General features: G+C 48.0%; 1 protein-coding gene across 2 annotated transcripts in view; it reads right to left on the bottom strand.

The window, feature by feature from the left end:
* Positions 1–20,930, bottom strand: part of IGFBP2 (insulin like growth factor binding protein 2) — a 59,445-nt gene that overhangs the window by 36,161 nt on the left and 2,354 nt on the right. The window contains exon 2 of one of the 2 annotated variants that reach the window (XM_086465769.1): positions 9,115–9,171. The exons of the other annotated variant lie outside the window; for it this stretch is intronic. Within the exon in view, the coding sequence (XP_086321895.1) occupies positions 9,115–9,171 (57 nt within the window). The remainder of the gene's footprint in view (positions 1–9,114; positions 9,172–20,930) is intronic. 2 annotated transcript variants of the gene reach the window in all.

Genomic DNA, 20,930 nt, shown 5'->3' with positions numbered 1-20,930 from the left:
TTGCTACCAGGAGATGCTGCTCCACGTGTTCCCACCCTGCCCCGCTCAAGATGGTGCTCACATGGCAGAGCCAAGCCTCTCTGTCCACCTGTCTGGCTCAGCTCGGGTACGAGCAGCGAAACCCATGGCCTCACCTCCAGCTCGGGAGCAGATGTGCTGCACAAGTGCTGACTCAGGCATGAGCAACAGCAACGTGAGGGCATCGCCTGCCCTCGGCATCCAGGGCCCAGACAGCCCGCAGCTTCAGCCCAGAACACGCTCTGCCCCAGTGAATCACACACCAACCCCGGCAAGTCCTTTCAAGACCCATCAGTCACCAGAGGGGAAAAAAAAATTACATGCACATAAAGTAATTAGAGGTGTAACCCTCTCCCCTCCCTCTGTGCAGGCTTAATGCTCCCTTTGTCTGGGCATGTTTGCCTCGCTAAGTCGTGCCTCGGGACAGCTTTCTTGACAGAAAACAAAGGTTAATTAATTAAAAAAAAAAAAAAAAAGAAAGAAAAAACACAAAGAGAAACCCCTCATTAAAATGGCCACCCTCTCAGCACAGCTCTCTACCCAGACTGGTCCTTCCTGGAAACAGAGCACTGACCCATGGCCATGACCCCTGCAAAAAAGCCAAATTACACACAGCCAACTAAGGGCTGTCTCCAGCGATGAAGGGGTGAGAAACCAGCCAGCGGAGCAGACCCAAGATGCAGCAAGGTGCAAACCTGATGGTTGTTACCCAACTCACCCACTGAAATCCCAGCCTCGCTGACCGTTTGTCTCCAGTTAAATTAAAACCTTCCCCTTGTAGCTTGGTAGTGCATGTCCTGTGACCTACTGTAGCTCTGCTACCACTTGCACCAACAGCTCCTGGGAGTAAATGATGGAGGATGGGATATCAACTATCAAAGATGCTCTGCTCCCATCCCTCCTCACCTAAGCAGCTGAAACAACAGCAAACCTCACTCCCAGTTTACCACCTACATTATCAAATGCTTCACCTCATGACAGTACAGGAAAAAGTCTGTTTCAAACCTGCACTCTGCAATGCAAAATCATCTCTCCCACATACTCATCCAATTTACCTCGGACACAGATGAGCACTTCTGATCCTGTTAGCTAGAGAGAGGTGGTGAAAGCACACACGCACGTGCATGCTCACCAGCCAGCTCATTAAATCTAATTAGACAGTCTTCCACAGGGAATTTTGAAATGCATATCCAGCAATTGCTGTGCACTGCTCTTTCCTCAACCCTCTGGATGTGTGAGCATGATTAGTCACCACATGAAAAATAAAAACTAGTATGAAACTTAAGTAAGCTGCCATACTTGCACATTAACAGAGGTATACTGTAATTTAATCAGTCTTCCTGCTTAGAGACAAATATGGTGGCATCAATACAGGGAAAGAAGAACACTCGAGTGTCAGATTTGGAACCAAACCTCTCCAAGAAACTGACAATCCAGAATACCAGAAGTTTTCCCCACTAACTTTATCAAAAATTTACCCTGTCGACATTCTGCTGTATAAGGTGCAGAGGAAAATTGTGGCTTCAGACCTGATATATCATGTATAGGATACATGAGGGCTAAGCACTTAAGTATAGGGTCTAATGCATTCCCCAAAGCATTCTCCATCCCCAGCTCTGCCAGTGTTGTCAGCCAGAGGCAGTTAATGACAGCTCCAGGGACATTTCCTGTCCTCAGGACAGGTGTCCCTTACAACTTCTGCTTCACTGCATCATTTCATCACACAACAAAATCCCTCAACTGGCTTGTTTACACAGCGGAAGCTTAATCTGAATTCACCTTCACAGCAGAGTAGCTAAACTGTGTTAAACATGCCAACTCAACACAGAGCATCCCTCCTTTGAGTTTGCCTTATCTGTAGCGAGAACTCTGCTGACTTTGAACAAGGAGCATTTCAATCCTCAATAAGTGTGTTGCATTAAACTTTCTATAGATCAAACTAGTGCAGACTATACACACATCATTAATTCCTGAGAGTCTCTGGGCATCTAGATTCAGTGGCCTCCCGTCATGCCTAACCCAGCAGATCCCAGATGGGTTTGGTAAACTCTTGGTTTCCTTGCTGATGTGAAAGCACCTCAGCAAGTTTGACCAGGAGATGCCAACAGCATTGCTCATCTGCAGCAGCCTATGGAGGGTACTGAAGAGACAAATAAGCATCTCTTCCGGAGCCCGTCATTTCTCTAAGCTATGATCTTTGTTAGGGTGACTGGTCACCTAGAACTGCTCTACTGGAAACAAAGAATGCTGTCCACTGAAACCATTTATACACATGTAAAATATTAAAAAAATATTTCTTTTGCATCGCAGGGTTCATAGTCTGGTGTCTCCGTGGCTAAGTCTGAACAACCAAACCCAAGCAATATATCACTTGGGACACAGAGTGGTTAGACACCTCTGATCCCAGCAGCAGTAGGAACTAGTTTCACCTTCAGACCTACCTCCTTTCAGATGAGCTTTACAAATGCTTTTAAAACACAAGGGTCACAAACAACTTTAAACAGACATGAACCACTTACAGTAGAAGAGCATTTGGCATTTCAAACCTCAGCATAGAGCACAAAGGCCTTCACTTGGCCATGCCATATTCTACTCCTGCTAAGGGCGATGCTGAGCTTCACAGGACAGCTTTGCATCAGTACAAGATCCTGGATCAGAAGATACAGACCTCAATCATGTTTCTCTATGAAAGAATTTGAAAAACTCTCCCTTTCTGTATCATGAGTGCTCTGCCTCCAGCTCTCCACTCCCTGGTGACTTTGGATGAAGATCACCCCCAGGCCTAGCACCCCCAGACTGCATCACAGCACCTGCCTGCCTAGAGAGAAACATTGGGGAAAACCCTCTTATGATAGTGTATAGGGCCAAGACAGGCTCAGTCCTCCTCTCCAAAACCTTGCACAGGATCAGCCTCATGAGCAGGGGACAATCGCAGCCTGGCCATGCTCAAGGAGCAGCTATGTTTGATGGCAATCACAGAGCCATCAGGCTTGGGACCCCACGGGGCCAGCACAGCCCTTCTGCCATGGTGCAATGGCATTGTCCCAAATCCAGCCACATTGATGCACAGAGACATCTCAGTGCACACGGCAGTATAGGTGACCGTGTGTCTGTCTGGGCACGTGACACTGGTAATTTCATGTCAGACACTCTGAAAACAGGAACACAGATATGACAGACACAAAAGCCATGTACCACAACTGTGTAACAAAGAAACTTCCCTAATCCTTCTCAGATATACTTTGAGTCAAATTCAACTGCAGGCAAGGATGATGGAAAGGCTCCCACTGACCTTCTGGAAGTTGGATACAATCTTCATGTAGATGCACTCGCACAGGGCACAGCTAGTTAAGCGTAAGGCTGGTATGTTCAGTGAATTTGCAAGATTGGCTAGTGAAGCCAAAGGGTTTGCAATTTCCATAAATCAAGCTGCTCCCAGTTTTTTCACCCTTGCTCTTTCAGGTCTTAAAGACAAAAAAAAAAAGAAAACAGATACACACAAAAAGCCCCTACATTAAAGTAGGAAAAATCATGGAATACAGTGGACTAAAGCAACCGTCATTCATTCATATGGATGACATAGCCATCGCATTTGCTTTTGTTTTTCTTGCTGGTTGAATATCTTAAAACCAACAGCTTTCCATAATTTTTGTGACCCTACATTAGATGACTTTTCATTGTGACTCACTATCAAAGACAGCAGTGACACATTTTCAGCTTTTTTTCCATTTTGATCTGAAAACTTTGAATTGTAGCAAAGACTCTAAATAAAAAGAGAACCTGTAAAAAATGAGACACAACACAACCAAAGGCTTAGCTGTATTCCAGAGCTGGCTTTGCTGTGTAAAAGTGTTGTTTCAGCAAGAACATGAAAAGAAAAGATAATAAGACATTTATTCCGACTACTGGAAAATACAGATGTTAGTCCTAGATTATATCCTGTTAAAAACAAAAGCTATCAGAGGGGAAGAACTTTTTAAAAGTATTGGAGTCACAACAGCTTTTTCACAGAGACAGAGAGAAGCAACTTGAATATAAATAAGTGTCCAAAATAGGTCAGCACTCTTTTCTTGGCCACTGAAGTTTGATAGTTTTCACTTGAGGTTAGCCTGGACTGCGGTGGCACACACACTGCAGCGACGGAGGATGAGCCCATGGGCAGCTCCTAGCTTGGTGCGAGCTCCAGCACCCCACACACAGCCCTACGGTGATGGGTCAGGGCTCACACACTGAGCATCACCAGGCACGCTCAAGGCAATGGCCACACACTTTGCAGCGGTACCTGTGTTCCTGCTGACTGTACACGTTTCCAATACAATCTCACCCCCATTCCAGGAGGGTTTTGAAATGCTGTGTGTCCACAGACAGTTTTGAGCTTATCAAGCAAGAGGTAAGATAAGAGACAGGGGTTTTCACAGCCCCCACCAAGATAAAGCTCCGTGCATTCAGCCCCGAGCATCCTGGCCACAGCCTGGCAGGGAGCAGCTGTTCGCACCAGGACAGGATTTGGTCCTGAACGATTGAGCTATGGTGGGCAAAGCCATCACATCCCCGCCAGAGGTTACAGCCCCTTAAACCAAGGCAGAGAGCAGTTTTAGACCCAAAAATCAGGCCATGAGCTGCTCTGCCACTGCTTCCACGAGGGAGGCTGGTGGGAGCAGTAACATCAAACTGCAGGAGAGCCACAGGTCTTTGTTTCTGTTTTGGTTTGGGTTTTGATTTGGTTTTGGTTTTGTGTTTTTTTTTAAAGGAAAGAAGTGAACAAATCATTTCTACAGCACCGAGAGGCAAGCCTGCCAGTCCAGCCTCGGCAGCATTCCTGCCTAGCTCGGCTTGTTTACCACCAATAAAAAGCCCATTAGTTGCACAATGCGCCTGTTAAAAATAACTCAAAAAAAATCATCACTGGCAAATTAGTAAGACATCAGGATGCGCAGACACCTCAGCATGATGTTATGGAAACCACAGAGGAGTCAGCCTTCCCTCAGGAGATTTTCCTAAAGAAGGTGAGCCCAAAGATTTCTCTCCCTTTGAGTGGACACAGCTAATTTGAAGGGCTTGGGACCAAAATACAGCAGTCACCCAGCCAACCAGCCCAGGGTTTCTGATCGAGTGACTTCCACAGAAAGTAAACTCACCAGGCTCAAATGTTGCCAGTTTGTGCTAATGAGATCACAAGGTCCCCCTCGCACAGGGGCAGCCAGCGCAGGAGGCTGTGATGCTTTGGGGCTTCCCCAGAACTTCAAGCCCCTGCCCAGGGTCTGATACAGCAGCAGCAGCAACAGCTGATGACTCAGCACATTCCCCTCCCTGGCCACACAAGGACCCTGCTTTAAAAGCATCACTGGTACAAAACCAAAAGGAGGCATGGGGTGAATCATAAGCTGCCCTCCTTTAGGGACTGGTCACTCCTCACCAGCCTCCTGTTGGCAGTGCTGGCACATGCTGCCCTGAGGGTGCTTAAAATCAGACCCAAACCACGATGGCCAGTGACCCGTTCCACACACATCCCTGCTGCATCTAATGTGTCCAAAACAATTTTGGGAGAGAGGGCAGGAGGGGCAACTCCACTCCAGAAGATTTCACGCCAGATAGAGTATCGCATCGTCTGCACCGCTGTAACGTGATGCTGGCAAGGTACTGTCAGCCCTGCCGCTGCAAGGCAGCGTGCCAGCACAAACACCGTGTCGGGTGCTCCGGCTGGTTCGACAGCAACGCAACCATATCCTCGGGCCGGATCCCGACCGCAGCCTGCCAGCCGAGCCGGACACGCGCATCTCTGGTGCCGATGGCCATGGAAATCGAGATTCAGTTTGCCCTCGTTAAGCCATTTTTGGGTGCAGGGCCATCCCCCGAGCCGGCACAGGGGAGGTAGGGGTGCAAGCCCCGGGAGTTTGCAATAAAGGAGATCTGTGTGGCTGGCGAGTGCGAGGTCTCCTGGGAACGGCCCTTTTACTGGGCTCCAGATGCTGTGGAGTGATTGCTTATATGAAGGCGGGGGAGGCCTCTTTACTGTTTCTCATTTCCTCCTTTTTTGCTTTTTTTTCCCCCCCCTGATTTCCTGGTTTTGTTCAGAAGCACAAGAGAGTCATTCATCATTTTTCTTCCAGCACAAGGAGAGCTCTCACCTCCCCCTCACCCCTAAATCCCTCCCCATCAGAAAAGGGCATGCGTTCGCCAGCCAAAAAGGCTCGCAGCGGGGAAGGCAAAGCTCCCCAGCTCCCACAAAGAGCTCCGGCACAAAGGGCCACATTCTCAGCTGGGTTCAGTGGGTGCCAGCCCCCAAAGGGTGAAGGCCAGAACTCAATGACAGCAGAAACGCTAAGTCAGAAAACGGATATCAGCAACGGAGGAAAGCAATTTGCACCGGTTTGAATTACAGGCGCTGCAAAGCAGAGAGGAATTTGCATGCCGAGGAGACAGACAGTGCCTCAGGTAACCGGAAAAAAGAGCTAAGAGATGAAGGTCCGCATATGTCTCAGCCCGAATGCCCTGACGGTCACTCAACTCACTGAACATGGGAAAACTTTTCTTGTGGAGTTGCCCCCCCGCCCTCTGGAAACTGGACAGGCACTGGTCCAAGTGCAGTCCAGGTGCTGGATTTGCACCTCTCTACGTGACAGCAAGCCACCAGCCCCAGCTTTGGGATGAGCTTCCAGGAAAAACCCATTCAGCTTGCAGGAGAGGGGAAAAGAGGTGTCTACAGATGCAGACATTTAACCCATCCAGAAGGTGAATGACACCCCCTGGAAAACTTCATTGTAGGGCTTTGCTCCAAAGTCTGCTTGGGTTCATAGTCACACTGCTCTCTCCATAGCTTCTTGATGGCCTCTCCATACCTCATCTTGGAGGGGGAGCACCAGGACCAAAACATCTCCGTACAGCTGCAACAGAGAAGAGAAGGTCTCTCCGAATGCCCTTCAGAAAGACAGCGAGTAGGAAAACCCCAAAGTAGTTCAAATTCTTGCACACATTTTTATAAAGAAACTGTGCATTTGCATGAAAACCAGGACAGCGCAAACACCTGGGGTGTGTTACGGGCCTTTTGGTTTGGCTGAAGACCTGGAAAAAAAGAAAATAATACTGGACATACAGAAAATGTTCCAGGTTTTGGGTTTTTTGGGGTTTCATCACAGCAATACCAGCAACCAAGTAAAAAGGTCTACTTATGGTCAAACTCAAGGCTCCTTTTTGGTCCTTTTAGAAGGAAAAGAAATAGAAGATTGTGGTCAGTACTGGGGCCAGTTGGGTGGAGGGGAGCCTGCGTACCAGCATCTCCACCGAGGAGGTACGTTTAAGGCACAATTTGAGCAAGAACGGAAGAGCAATGAAAACACAAGCCACCAAAAGCCCAGCCATTTGTGACTAAACTCTTCCACACCGACTGAGCCAGAGATCCTGGGCCTCCTGCTGCTGCTCAGGAGGCTCACCAAGCCAAGCAGGATCACTGTGCTCTTCCAGGCTCTCCCCCTCCCCCAACACCACCAGCTACTTACGCCAACTGAAATGTCATCACTTCATGAGACCCAAGTGTTACAGTGTGGGAGACTAGCCAGCCTGTGTTCATGTCTCAGGCAAAGGAAGAAAGTTTGAAGCTGCTTTTCACACATCCTGGGTCACTGGATAAACTGGTGGCATGCTCTTTGGGGCCACTATTGAAAGTATGACTGTTCATTCCCTTTACTTTCCTTAAAGATGCTCAAATAGTAAACTTTTTTTTTGCTGCTGGTCTCCCTCAACATCTTTGAAAGCTTGTTTTGAGGTTCCTTTGTGTTCCCAAGGAGAAACACCAATATCTCAGTTACCTGAATAAAATCTTAGATTGTGCTCCTCTTTTTCCTTTTTTTTTTTCCTTTTTTTAAATTGCTTGGCAGCCAAACCAAAATGATCAGCCCCAAGCAAGAACCAACATGTGGACTGCATCATACTCCAAACCCAGTGTATCACCTCCACAGCTCCCAGCCGTGCTCACACAGAGCTCTGCACCTGAACGTCCCACGCCAGCAGGATAGCCCCTGATGGCTCCTCTCTCTGGAGCAATGGCAGGTTTCCTCAGGTCTTCCATGAGCCAGACAGGTCAACCTGCTGGCACCCTGATGAAAATATGCAAAGTAAATCTGAGAGCAGGCAGGGGGAGAGAAGGCGAGGGTGGCAGAAATGCAGCAAGAGAAAACAAGAGGAAGAAAGAGAGCGCAGCACCTTATAGCAGGAAAAATACCCCAACCTGATGACCAAAAAAATGCAGTGGGGAAAATGTACAGGGCTCTAGGGAAAAAAACAGCAGCAAAGGAAGAAGGCAAGAGAGGCTGGGATGAACACCCTGGCCTGAATGCATGTGGTCAGCATGCGTATAATGGTGGGTATTTTCTTCTCGGCACCAAGGAGATCCCAGAGGGCCCCCAAAAGCCTTTTGTAAATCAAGACCAAGCTCTTGAATTCTCCTGGGTGCACCAGCTGCTGGATCACTCCTTACCCATTGGGCTCTCATCCCACAAAAGCCCAGGCTTCTGCTGTTGGAAAGAGTATTCAAATAAACTCAAAAAAAACCCACGGGATTTTGCATTGGAACCTTTTCAGTGTTTTCCTCACCCTGGCATCTTCAAACTAGGTAACATGTGGCACCATCATGGTTTCTGTAGTGTTCATCACTGGAACAACTAGCAGGCTGTTCAGTCTAAGAAACTTGCTCTCCTGAGATACAATCCCATCACTGAGTCTTCCAGGGCCAAAGGATAAGTATCCCCAAGAGAAACACACCCAGCAGTAACTCCCTCATCTTCCTTGACTTCCAGGTTGGGCTTTCCAGAGTGCAGCAGAGGCCAAATGCAGGTGCCCACGGCCAGTCTGTGCAAAATAACAAACAGCCAGATGCCAGCCCCCACCCCACACAGCTCAGACAGCAGCACAGGGATGAAGGAGGGAAGCAAGCAGCTCAAAACCCAGATGAGCTCCCAAATGAGGCTAGTCTTACCCTATTCCAGCTACAGACTTGCCTCTTGTCCTTCAAAAGGGCCAGGAAAAGTCCTGCACATTTTCTTTAGACCGGAGCATAACAGTGAAAAGGCCCCAGTAAAAGAGTTTTCCTTTCAGCCTGACCTGGACTGTCCCGTGTATCTGCCGTGAGGGCATGGCCACCAGGAGCCAGCCTGCCCACTCAGGGAGGAGAAAAGGGAAGTTAATTTTCAGAGCCAAAAGAAAATAGGGAGTTCTTTTCAGATGGCAGGAATATAACTGTGACAATTAGTCATTTGCTATTTCTGCTTCCCAGGTATGTCTCTCTAAAGGAAAGCCCCTCAATAGAAGTCTCTACAGGCAGCATTGCAACATGTGTTTGCCCAAACTTTGGTGTCTAAACCCTCTCTGAGGTCCCCGCGCCAGCTCCTTGGGGAGCTGTGGCATTTTCAGGGAGGTTCAGTCCCATCCGCTCTGTGCCTTGGCTGCCTTAAAACAGATGCATGTGTCTAGCTGGAATAAGAGCAAACCTGCAACCCTGGCCTAAGGCCGCTCAGAGTCTGACTCACCAGCTGAAAAGAGCAAAGCCCTGCTCTCCCTGTGACGTGCAAGCCAGGACACAACGGCAGCACTGCTCTGCACCAGCCCCTGCGCTGCGCAAGGCTGGGTTCAGAGCGGAGGGGAACCAACGCTGCATCTCCAGCTCTGAAATGCAATCATTCACCACTGTCTTGATGGGGAAGTTGCATTTGCTCCACGTTGAACTGCTATGGTGAGTGACACAACCTCATGTCATTGCTCCTGCAATGAAGCTAGCACCCCCAGCCAAACTCGCCAGCTCCATCGCGGGGACAGTATCTGATCCATGATGTCCCAGTCCCTGTCAGGCTGTGGCTATGTGCCCTCCAGGCACTGTCCATGCTTGCACGGTTGGAGAGAGAAGAGAGCAACCCAGCTTGGGGTTACTCCAGTACAGGACAGACTGCACACCTTGCACAACAAACCCCAGGTCCCAGCGTCAGGCAGTCAGCCCGGCTCAGGTCACGCTGCTGACACCACTCAGCCTGCGATTGCAGGGATTTCCAAAGCACAGCCCAGTCTGCCAGCTGCTCACAGAGGTACCTTCTTTGTTGGGTTACCGCACTAATTGCAGTCTTGCATTGCAGATGCTTTCTGCCACACAGCCTTGAGTCCCACCCATTCACAGCGCTTTCTTGGACAAAATTTTGGGAGCTTCCCCCATTAAAAAAGTTTTGTAAATGACAGGAGTCCACTGCTTCAAGAGAAGAGCTGCAAAAGCTTACTGCAGAGTTTCTTAGGATGCAGTTTATATGGCAGTGGGCAGCCCACAGTGGGTTGTAAACACTCCCACAGGAGCATTCACATACTCAACACTGAGCTCGATGTCAGTCTTGAACACGGGTAATGATGATGGGAGACAAGCAAGATGCATAATTTAACTGCCAAAAATGCTGCTTCATCATGGGATGCCATGGAAGGGATATGCATTCAGTTGACTATCCCCACATAGGCAGGGAAAAATAAAAGAGAAGAACTGGGGCAGGAGAAACACAGACTCAGTTAAATATTTATAGAGGGCCACCGCATTTCAATAGCAAGAAGATTTTTAGGTCAGCTGAGACATTTCAGCTCTGCTAGGGCAGATCAGCTCCAGGGGACAGGACACTGCCAACAACCACAACCTCCAGAGGCTGAACTCTCCTAGTGTGTAACTCGGGGAAAAACCAGATCTGGGGAGGGCTGTGCTCCCACTGAGCACAGCCCAAGTGATGGGACCTCCCTTCTTGCCATGACTGTTGCTCCAGGACACACAATACAGCAGGAGATGGGCGCAGGTAGAAACTGGATTCGTAAGAGCAACCTCAAATTGGTCTTGTACATGGAGATCTTCCTATCCTGAACCCTCAAGACACCACAGTGATGTACACAGCCGAGGGTTTGCTTGCCTCCCCCAGTGCTGGAAGCCCCACTGCTAGAGGTCAGGAGGGCAGCTCACTCAACAAAGAAGGTACCTCTGTGAGCAGCTGTCAGACAGGGCTGTGCTTCGGAGATCCCTGAAATCATGGGCTGAGCAGCGTCAGCAGCGTGATGGGTTTCTGTAGCACTGTTCCCACTTTGCAAGGCTCACTCCATAGTTTTTGCCATAAATTCCTGATTTGTGCACTGCTGGCTACCACCTAAGGCAGGATTATGGCCTTGATGGACCTTTGGCCAGGCTGGTCTGCTGCCCGGTCATATCTGCACTGCCCAAGCGCTTTCAGCGTGGTCTGAATTTGCAAAGGTCGGTTTCAGCATGCGCTGGACGAGCCTGATGGCCAGGGGTTAAGATAACAAATCCTTGAAACCAGCCTGATAAAAAGAATAAACAGAAAAATGGAGGAAAGCAATTACAGAAATCAGTAACAAACATTACTAGAAAGACAGATGCTTTCCAACTATCTAAGATTAGAAGAATCTATGTCTGCATTATCATATTTTACACTTTTTCACTGGCCACATTTTGTTAAGGTGGAAAATTTTGTGTTTCAGGCCTTTGTCATCTGAGCTGGTCTTAGTCACTGCAGGATGAGGGTCACAATTGTCAAGAGGGCTGAGCACCAACCAAGCCACGCTTTGTGCAGTGGGACCTGCAGGAACTTTATCACCTGCCTGGTCAGCTTTGCCATGTTGAACTCACTTCACCCAAAACAAGGGCGGGAAAAAAGCAAACAAGTCAAGCCCTGGTTCATGAAGGTGGGGCTGAGCAGAAAGGAGGGGTTACACTCAAAAGGAGAACCCCCTGTCCAAACACAAGTATCTGAAGCAATATTCATAAAGCAAACACTGGAACAACTGGCAAGCAGTGTGCATTTTGCACACCTGCCCCTTACCAGCAGGCAAATCTTAAGACAACATCAGCATTTCTAACAAGGGATTAAAATAAAAGCACACTGAGTCCGTGGACAATCTTTGTTTAAAAGCCACATGAGAGGTGATAAGTTTCTACAGGCTGACTGCCCACAAACATAAGCAAGGGAAAGTTATCAGCTCTGGGCTCCCAAAATATTTACTCAATCTAACAATATTCTGACCACTCTCAAGCAGACCTTTCCAAAGGTCTTCCAATGACAGACAATGCTGTCATTTTTATGGCATACCCTTGACCAAAACTCAAATGCAGAGCACTCTTTCCCAAGGGTATTTCCAAGCACTTTACTACCATAGGAGCAAACAGTCCTTGCAAGGTAGGAACAGTGCTATGAAAACCCATCCTATGGGGAGAGGAGGCTGAAGGTGTGCAGCCTCCACTGTGCAACATCCAAGGGTCAGATCTGAACACTGCATCAAACTGAAACTGTGGGAGTAATTAAGAACCCTAGATGAATGGCTTAAGCTGAGCAGGGGCAAAGAGGTTGAGAGAAGACACCTTTGTGAAGCAGGCTGGGGCGTTTTAGTGGCTGCAATTGATCCAAAACCTGGGTTTAGATCTCATCTGGCCGAAAGCCACAGCTTGGGAAGCACGTCTGGTGGAGGACGTCGGTATACTCTGCGTGTTTCCTCACAAAGGCTTGGGATACCAGTTCTTATTTTTAGCACTATTTTCATTTCTTCATGTAATGAGTTCAGCGTTTCAGGCAGCCCTGGAGGAGCAGGAAGGACATGTCCTGTAATAAAACTAATTAATTCATGTGGAATTTCTAGCCATTATTGTGAAAGTGGCCAAATTCCTCACTCCTGAAAAGCTGCCAAAATGGCCATTAATCTGGCTGTGGTCACAAGCAGGATTCCTGTGGCCTCCTGCAACACCCGACCAGCCCCCGGGACAAAGACTGCAGAAACCAAAGTGGATGTTGTTATTTCCTCACACTGACTCCCACAGCCTGAGTTTTACTAAACAAGACAGTTGCCTCAGAGGGCTTCATGCCAAATTCCACCCAGGGCTTCATGCCAAATTCTAGACCTTCCTAGACCTTAAAAATCAGCCCAAATCAGGCATTTTAGCATTTTTCAAAACTCTGTGGACCAACCGTCTCCACCTGCCCATCCTTGGCCATGCTCTCAGTGACAGATGCCCTGAAGGGACTAGGGTATCGAATTTGTCCTGGAGATGTCAGAAGTTGTATTCCCACCACCCAGCTGAGCATGCTAGGAGGCTGAGCTTTTTGGGTCCCATCTGCAGGGAGTGGGAAGCTGGGCTCCTCCACAGAGAAATTCCAGGCAAGAATCTCATCAACCGAAATACCTCAATAATGCACAAGAATTAACGGAATCTGTCTCACTCTCTGGAAGCTGGGGGCGACAGGGTCTGTGGGGCCTGGCAGGGAAAAAAAGCATGGAATAAACTTATTTTAGTCACTGAAATCAACAACAACAAAGTGATTCAGAATACCCAAAGGGAGCTGACCTGTTGTGTAAAAAGCCACCATTTTGCCATAGTCTCATTTTTCTCTCCCAATTCTGGACTGCTCTTTAAATTGATGGATTAGAGGGTTAGCCTCTAAATAGTCCCTCTAGTGCTGTTCCCCCATCCAGTCCCAGGAAAGGCAATATTCCCCAAACACAACTAGAAATCCAGACCTTCTGCTCCAAATGTCCTATGTAATGGCCTATCTGTATCAACCTGGATTTCTAACAGTCTACACAAAATCCTCCAAAAACCACTCTGCACAAACTGTGGAGGCAGCACTGTTCACCATGGCCAAAGGAAGATGTCCCCTACCATGGCCAACCATTGCTCTAGGCCTCCTCATCCCAGCTTCCATCACAGCAGATGATCTACCTGTCCATTCACACCACAGTCGGATCAAGATGGTGCAGCAGTGATTTCCCTGCCATTATATCAATCCGGTTCATGTGATGTTCAGAAGAAAAGACAGTGCCCTCCACACATCAGGAATTGTATTAAATGCATGCGCCTTGGCTAGTGGTGGGTACTTGCTAGAAAAAGAACGGCTGTAGGAGCCCGGTAGTGAAGAGAGAGAGACAGTTCCACCACAGCAATGTTGTCCTTGACCAACTGGACTAAGAGGTGCCTTGTCAGAGCCTGAGATGGAGCAGTTCTTCCAATATTCAGAACGCAGTGGTAAGACTTGTTGTAGTGTTACCACTCAGTGTTTTCCTCACACTGGTTCAGCTGCAAACCTAGAAGTGCAAAGCAGCTACTGCGTGGAGGGTGGACAGCAGCATCCCTGACAAGTGTCAGCAAGAAGCAAGACATAATTCATTAACGTAACTGTAATTTGTCTTTAGCACAGGCACTGTGCAGGGTGAGCGAGGAGAACCAGGAGGAGCAAAAAACAGCCACAAAAAGCCCCAGGGCTGTTGGGTTAGCCTTACTGTGAACAGAAGCACCATGGTGGCCCAACACTCTGACCCCATAACCTCCACACCAAACTCTCCCAGTGGCCAGGACCCAGAGGACACAAACCAGGACTCCAGGGAGCCCCTGAGCAACCACCTAGGATTATCCACATCCTTGGTAGCTACACATCCCTGCCAGGGCTACAGCGCAGAGCCCCGGCATCAGCTCTGGGCTCCAACAGTGTGGTAGGATGGAGCCCCACTCCGGCCACCCCACCCACTCCTCCTCCTCATGCCATTCCTCTTCACTAAACCTCCTCTCCCCATTTCTGCTTGCTTTTGAAGTGCCAGATGAAACAGCACCAGATGGAGGCGAACCGCTCGCCCACTGAAAGCAACAGGAGACGAGCGTTTCCACATGGGCTGTGTGGGAGGGCTGCCATCACACTGGTCACAAACCCTGCGTCTCCCCCCCCCCCCCCCCCCGGCTCAGCTTGCAGCCAAACGGTGCACTGAGCACCACAGACAAAAACCTCCTGGATTCAAACAGAAAATTACCTCTGAGAAACTTTCCAGATGAAAAAAAACATCAGATTCTGGCCATTTTCACTGCTTCTGATCTTCCGCCTTCACTGGGGCTGCTCAGGATCTGTCCTGCTCCCCTCAAGAGCAAAATTCAGGACTTCCAAAAACACACGGCACTCTCTGCCCTACGGGAGACAGGTCACACTGAGGGACACACACCTGATCTTTGGAGGTACCAAAAAGGTCTTAGAGGACACCCAAAACTACAAAAACACCTTCAACAACTCACTGCACCCACCATTTCCCCCAGACTGAACAGCAAGCACTGCTGAGACATGGACCTCACATGCCCACCCTTTTCTAGTTTTAAAACCACAAGAGGAAAATGTGGAAAGTTTATCAGACAATCTCCTCACCAAGCCAAGAGAAGTCCATTAGCATGGACTAGGTCTTCTACAACTAGACAAAAGAGATGAGAACAAACTGTCCTGGCTGAAGGCCTAAAAGCCTTACAGGGAAATCTTGCTGTGGTCTTGAGAAAAATTACAGGGCAAAGCTTCATTAATTTCCCCAACACTATAGGACTACAGGAGTCTCCCATAGACAACGCAATGCAAGTGACTGTAACAGCATGTCACTGTTGTAGGCATCCTGCATCACCTGGCTACAAGGACAAGCTGTGAGGAGGCACAAAAACTCCTCTCTAAAAATGCCTCCAGCCAGTAGGGTGTTGGAAATGTTATTAATTTCAAGGGCAGAGCAGCAGAAATCCCCTCGTCCCACCTGAGCTGGTTTATCTGCAGAAAATTGTAAGGAAAAGCGGGGATTTCAACACGGTCCAATTCCCACCAGTGCTTTGTGTCACTCTCAATTACAGTCCAGAATGAAATACCAAGAAATCGTTCCTCACGGCCGGCAGAATTAATGGGATCTTTGACTACAGAGAGCACCAGGCAGTGAACTTGTTCCCTTACCAGCCAAGAGGCACAGTGCAGCTTTCTTCAGAATAAAAGCTGCAATGTCAAAGGATAGTTTAAGGCTTATAAAAGTGACCTGATGTTTCCCAGTATTCCAATCTGTACGAAAGGCACATGATTACTGACCCTTTCCTTTCTAAAACCATTCATTTCTAGCATAAGCTGATGAAGCAAGAGACTTTATCTTCCCACTGCTATCTAGCAGAATTTGTGTGGCACAAAACACTGAACAGAAGACAATCAATAACGCAGTTACAACAACCCGTCAAACGCTGCGCTGCAGCAAAGCTCCGATAGCTGCACTAGCCCCTTCCTCTTAAGCCTTTGCCTAGGACAGCCACCACATCAGGTTCACTTGTAATTAGATGTCAGCTTGCACATTTAATGAGGTCACGCTCGGCCAGTTTGTGAATGTGAAACACCTTCCAGCTTGCTGGCAGTGACTGCTGAAAGTATGCAAAGATGTTTCAGTCAGACTCAGTCTGCTGAAGGTAGTTTGTCTTTGTGGAAATAATAATAAGACTGAATTTGCAATCTGCTAAACTGGCAGAAAACTCATACTTCCAGAAAAGTGAAGAGTTAGTTGGGTTAACTCCCTATCATGGCTCACCCAGGGTCCAGACAAAGACCAAGACCTGTATGACGGAGCACGAGAATATGCCCCAGAACGGGGAAGGAATGGGGCATGACTGCCACAAGATCAGCTCAGCAGGGGTGAAAGGCAGCCAAGAATAATCTGCATAACATGTTAGGACCCCCAGCAAGGATTTTTCCTTCTCTCACGAGTCCACCCCAGGAGCATGCACCACGGTTAGCCTCCAAATCCCACAGCACACTCAGCACCCACGAGGAAGCATGTCGTTGCATGGCACAGAGGAAAGGACACGCAACACAACTCCCTCCCCCAGGCAGACATGGGGCACTAATGCAGCTTCTTCTCGAGGAGGCTAATGAAATCAGATAAAGCCTCACTCTTCCACTGAGGACAAATCTGCCTCTTCTGGCAGATGCAAACAGTCAGCAAGGACAAGTTGGAAAGCCAAGCCCAATGTGTTCAGTACGTGCTATGAAAAGACACCCTCAAAAGCAGTTATACAAGCCCTGATTCAAGCAGCACCTCCCCAAGGAAGAGCCAGGGGTGACGATGGGTGGAAGTATATGCAATGGCAATGGCTGTGCATCCCTTTGACATGGAAGGGGTCTGCTAAGCAGCCACTGGACTGAAGTTACGTATTTCACCCTGATTCAAGGAAAGAAACCAGGACTTCTTACACCTGGAAACTCAGTACACCACTAAGCTCATCCCTCCTCCTGTAACAGAAATGCTTTAAGAGCATCTTTACATTTTACCTTGGCCTTTCTCTTACTCTGCCTGGAGCAAAAGATCCTCTCTGAAGGAATCAGAGCCTCAGCAGGGAAAGTAGATGTGACCACACTGAGAAAGCTGGAATTGCCCAATCCAAGCAGAAACAAAAAAAGTCCACCAGGGAAGCTGCTGTTCCTCCTAGCTCCTTACTGCTGAACATGCGACCAGGAAAGGCAGGTACAGGAGCGCTGCTGTCCACTGCAATGAAACCCTGCTTTCATAAACCCAGTCGTGTTTGTGGGTAACAGCAACAGCTGCCCATCAGGCAGATAAAGTATCCCCAGCTAATGCTGCAGCCAGGTCTAGTACAGAGCCATACACAAACACACCTCTCACATTCCAGTTTTCACTGTTTTGCCTCCTGAATTGTTTATCTCGGCTCAATTCCTGGATGTGGATAAAACAAACGACATGGACTTTCTCACAGACGGGGCTTCTTGCTGTTCCCTTGACAAATACCATGCTCAGCGAGTATGAGCCTGAAACCCAGTGGAAAGGAAACAACTGCAAAGGGCAAGAAGGAAACGGATCATTTGCCAAGGGACAGCACGAAAACACATTTCTCATTTGGGCCAGAGCCTTGAAATCTTCCCAGGCTTCCCCCTCCCTCCAAACTACCATTTTCACACCAACATCACCCCCACCACAGCAAACTCCAGGGAGACTGGGGCAGGGGGTTGCATTATTTTCAAGAAGCTGCTCCACAATGTGTTATTTATTGTCTTAATACTTAAAGATGACAGCCAGTCCAGAGTCCAATCAGGTTAGCTCTTGACCAGACACAGCTGCCACAAAGGAGCTTGGAGACCTGGTCCACCTACTGGCAAAGCCCCAGAGGCAACAAGAACAGATGAGCTGTGTGATTTTTTCATTCACCTATCATCCTTAGAGCTGTTATTAATTGCATTTCACTTTTAATAATTTCTTCCAAGCAAGGAGCTCTGCAGACATTCAGTTTATCCTGGGCAGAGCTGCTGTGGAGGCTGTGAACTTATTAACACACTCCTGTGGATCTGGTTCTTGCAGTTGGCTTCTCTGGTGTCTAGTAATGCCCAAGCTTGCATAAGCCAAGCTGAATGCCTGGTTGCAGTACTTGAAACCAACCTCCCTCTTGCTCATGTGCTTCAGCCTCAAAAGGTGTCTAGCACAGGACGATGGGGACACTCACAGCCTGGCTCTCCTCTACCCCTCACCCACTTTTAAGTAACACAGTGCCTGCAGAATGTCCTCTGCTGCATTAGATCTGGCCAACTTGACTACAGAGTGAGAAGTTGTCAAGGCAGAAGGACAGATACACACATGCACACGCAGATCATGATGGATGCTTCATTTCCTTATAAAAGCAGGAGAAAAGCAGAAGTCTTCCTGGCAATTCTTCTTCCTGGTGGACATGAAAAATGCACTCATAGCACTACTGGCATGGTTTTCAAGTTGTTGTTAAAATTCCACTTATATTATGCTACCTCAACCTCAGAGTCTTCTGTGTTTTGGAGCAATACATTAAACTGCCTTTTAGCAGCTGCCTGCCAAGGGGAAATGGAGGTTTTGACATTTGACCCATAAGGAAGGATGTGTGGCATTTGGGGCTACCCAAATAAGGATTTTAGCTGGATGCTAAAACAAGCTGAGTTTTTAACGCTTAACTATTTTCACACTGGTTTTGTATCATGGAAGTTCTACGTGGAGTCCCTGACCAGGTGAATAAGGCAACCCCAGCCCTGCAAGTTCAAGTTTGCCTGGGGCTGCATTCTTTGCACAGTTCTCTTTCCATTTGGAACCGGTTACTTTGCACTGGCATGGACTAAAAAAAAACACATTTGTTTTAACAAAGAAGTGAGATTCCAAAGCAGGACTCAATAGCCAGCAGCGGGTTCTGAGGCAGATCCCACTGAATTGGTACAAATATCCCAATAACAAAATAAAGCAACACTACAAACCCAAATGAACTGCACTGGCAAAGGGAAAAAAAAAATCCCTTAACTGGTCAGCTTTGAACAGTGAGTCAAGAACCTTTTTTTCAGAGTGGAACAAGTTTTATTCCTAGGACCTTGTGTCCATTAGGAGAAAACAGATGTTCTTCAGCTATTCTCATAACTTAGGCGAGATATTTAGGACATCTGCTGTCATCACTAAGATCTGCCCTGCTCCACATCCAACCACAAGTTCCCACCTTGGTGCAGCACTGGCACCCTGCTGCACCTTGAGCCAGTTCAGGTCATTGATCTGACAGAAAACCATTAACTTGCTTCCTGGGGCTGACCTTCTGCAAGATTAGCTTCTGAACCAGCCTACTCTGACACAAGGTGAGAGCTAGACCCAGCAGGAAGGAAGGGAGAAGGACATTGCAGCTGAGAGCGAGACAAGACCACACAAGCCCCTGATTCCAGTTCACGATGGCCAAAGCAGAAGGCAGAATCCCCACCTGAGACTGGAGAGGCCGAGATACCCAATGGTACCTGAAACACTTCTCAAAGCACGGTATGTGTCTCCAGGACCCATTCAGCCCTAGACATGCTTGGAGAGAGGGTGGCTATTGGAGACTGGGAACATTATCTGCCAGGACACAGACTGCTAACGCAACGTACAGACAGCCCTCACTCTGATCCCTCATCATTTAATCCATCTGCAAAACAGTGTGCCAATCTTGCTGAGGTGCTGAAAGAACGAACACACTCAAGACTGGCATAAGCTCTGCGAGCTTCATGCGCAGAGGAACAACCCTCTGTCCCCAGTTCAGGCGGTTCCAGTCAGCAGTACGTAAAGTTTGTTACGTGATGACCTGAAATAAACTGTAAAAGAGTGTGGTCCAGTGGCATCAAAACTATTTCAGAGGCCCTGATCCCTGGAGGTGCTGAGACTCCATCTCGCTCCCACCATTGGTGAGAGTTCATGTACTCACCTCCCTGGGGCGGGTAGAAGTCCCCAGCCTGATTTCCACAGACTGCTGCTATTTTGTTCCAACATTCCCAACATCTTCAAAATACCCAAAGCCTCTTGTGCAATGAGCAACATCCCCTGCTTCCTAGCTACATGGTGGTTTATGTTACTTTCCGCCTACAACCATTTCAGGATTGGCTTTACAGACCTAAGTGGAAGACTAAACAACGCTGGAGCCACAGCAGGAGAATTTGCAGAGTTTTATTCCTTGTTTCATTTGGGCAATCCTTCTGCCTCTCATCAGGGACAAAACAACTTGCCAACCTCTTAATTTAGGAATAGCACGAGCTCTGCATTCCAGTCCTGAATCAGCCAAAGGAACCTTTTCAAGCTGGAAAGGGGAAAAAGGGCAAATACCTTTAAGCACATTAAAAAAAAAAAAAAAAAAAAAAAAAAAAAGGAAAAAAAAGCGCCTCAACACCTGCCTTTTGCAGGCGAAAACCTGCTCTCTGGGGCATTCTCGAAACTAGTTTGACATCAGCATTTGAAAGGGAATTCCAATCCCTGCTCTTTCGGGTGCCAGACTGCTTTTCCTGTCACTGCTTTAAACTAAAAGCAAACTCCCTCGTATATGTTTTGCAGGCACGCTGGGGATGGAAGAGACGATGTGAGTCTCAACTGAAGAGCATCAAGTGAAGCTGGCAGATTCGGGTTTTGTTTTTGTTGTGGGTTTGGTTGCTTTGTTTTGTTTTTTCCTGATGGCTACAACAACCTGTTAAAAGTTTTGCAATCTGAAGAGAGCAAACACTATTCTGGATGTCCAAGCTCCTCTGCCAAGACATGCTCAACTGTGAATATCCCAGCTGCATGTTTCACATCACGCTGGTTAAGGATGTGCCAGTATTTTTATTATT

Source organism: Leptosomus discolor, chromosome 5 (assembly GCF_034619465.1).
Source record: "Leptosomus discolor isolate bLepDis1 chromosome 5, bLepDis1.hap2, whole genome shotgun sequence".
Taxonomy (NCBI): Eukaryota; Metazoa; Chordata; class Aves; order Leptosomiformes; family Leptosomidae; genus Leptosomus; species Leptosomus discolor.
This window is presented reverse-complemented; position numbering and strand designations above follow the sequence as displayed.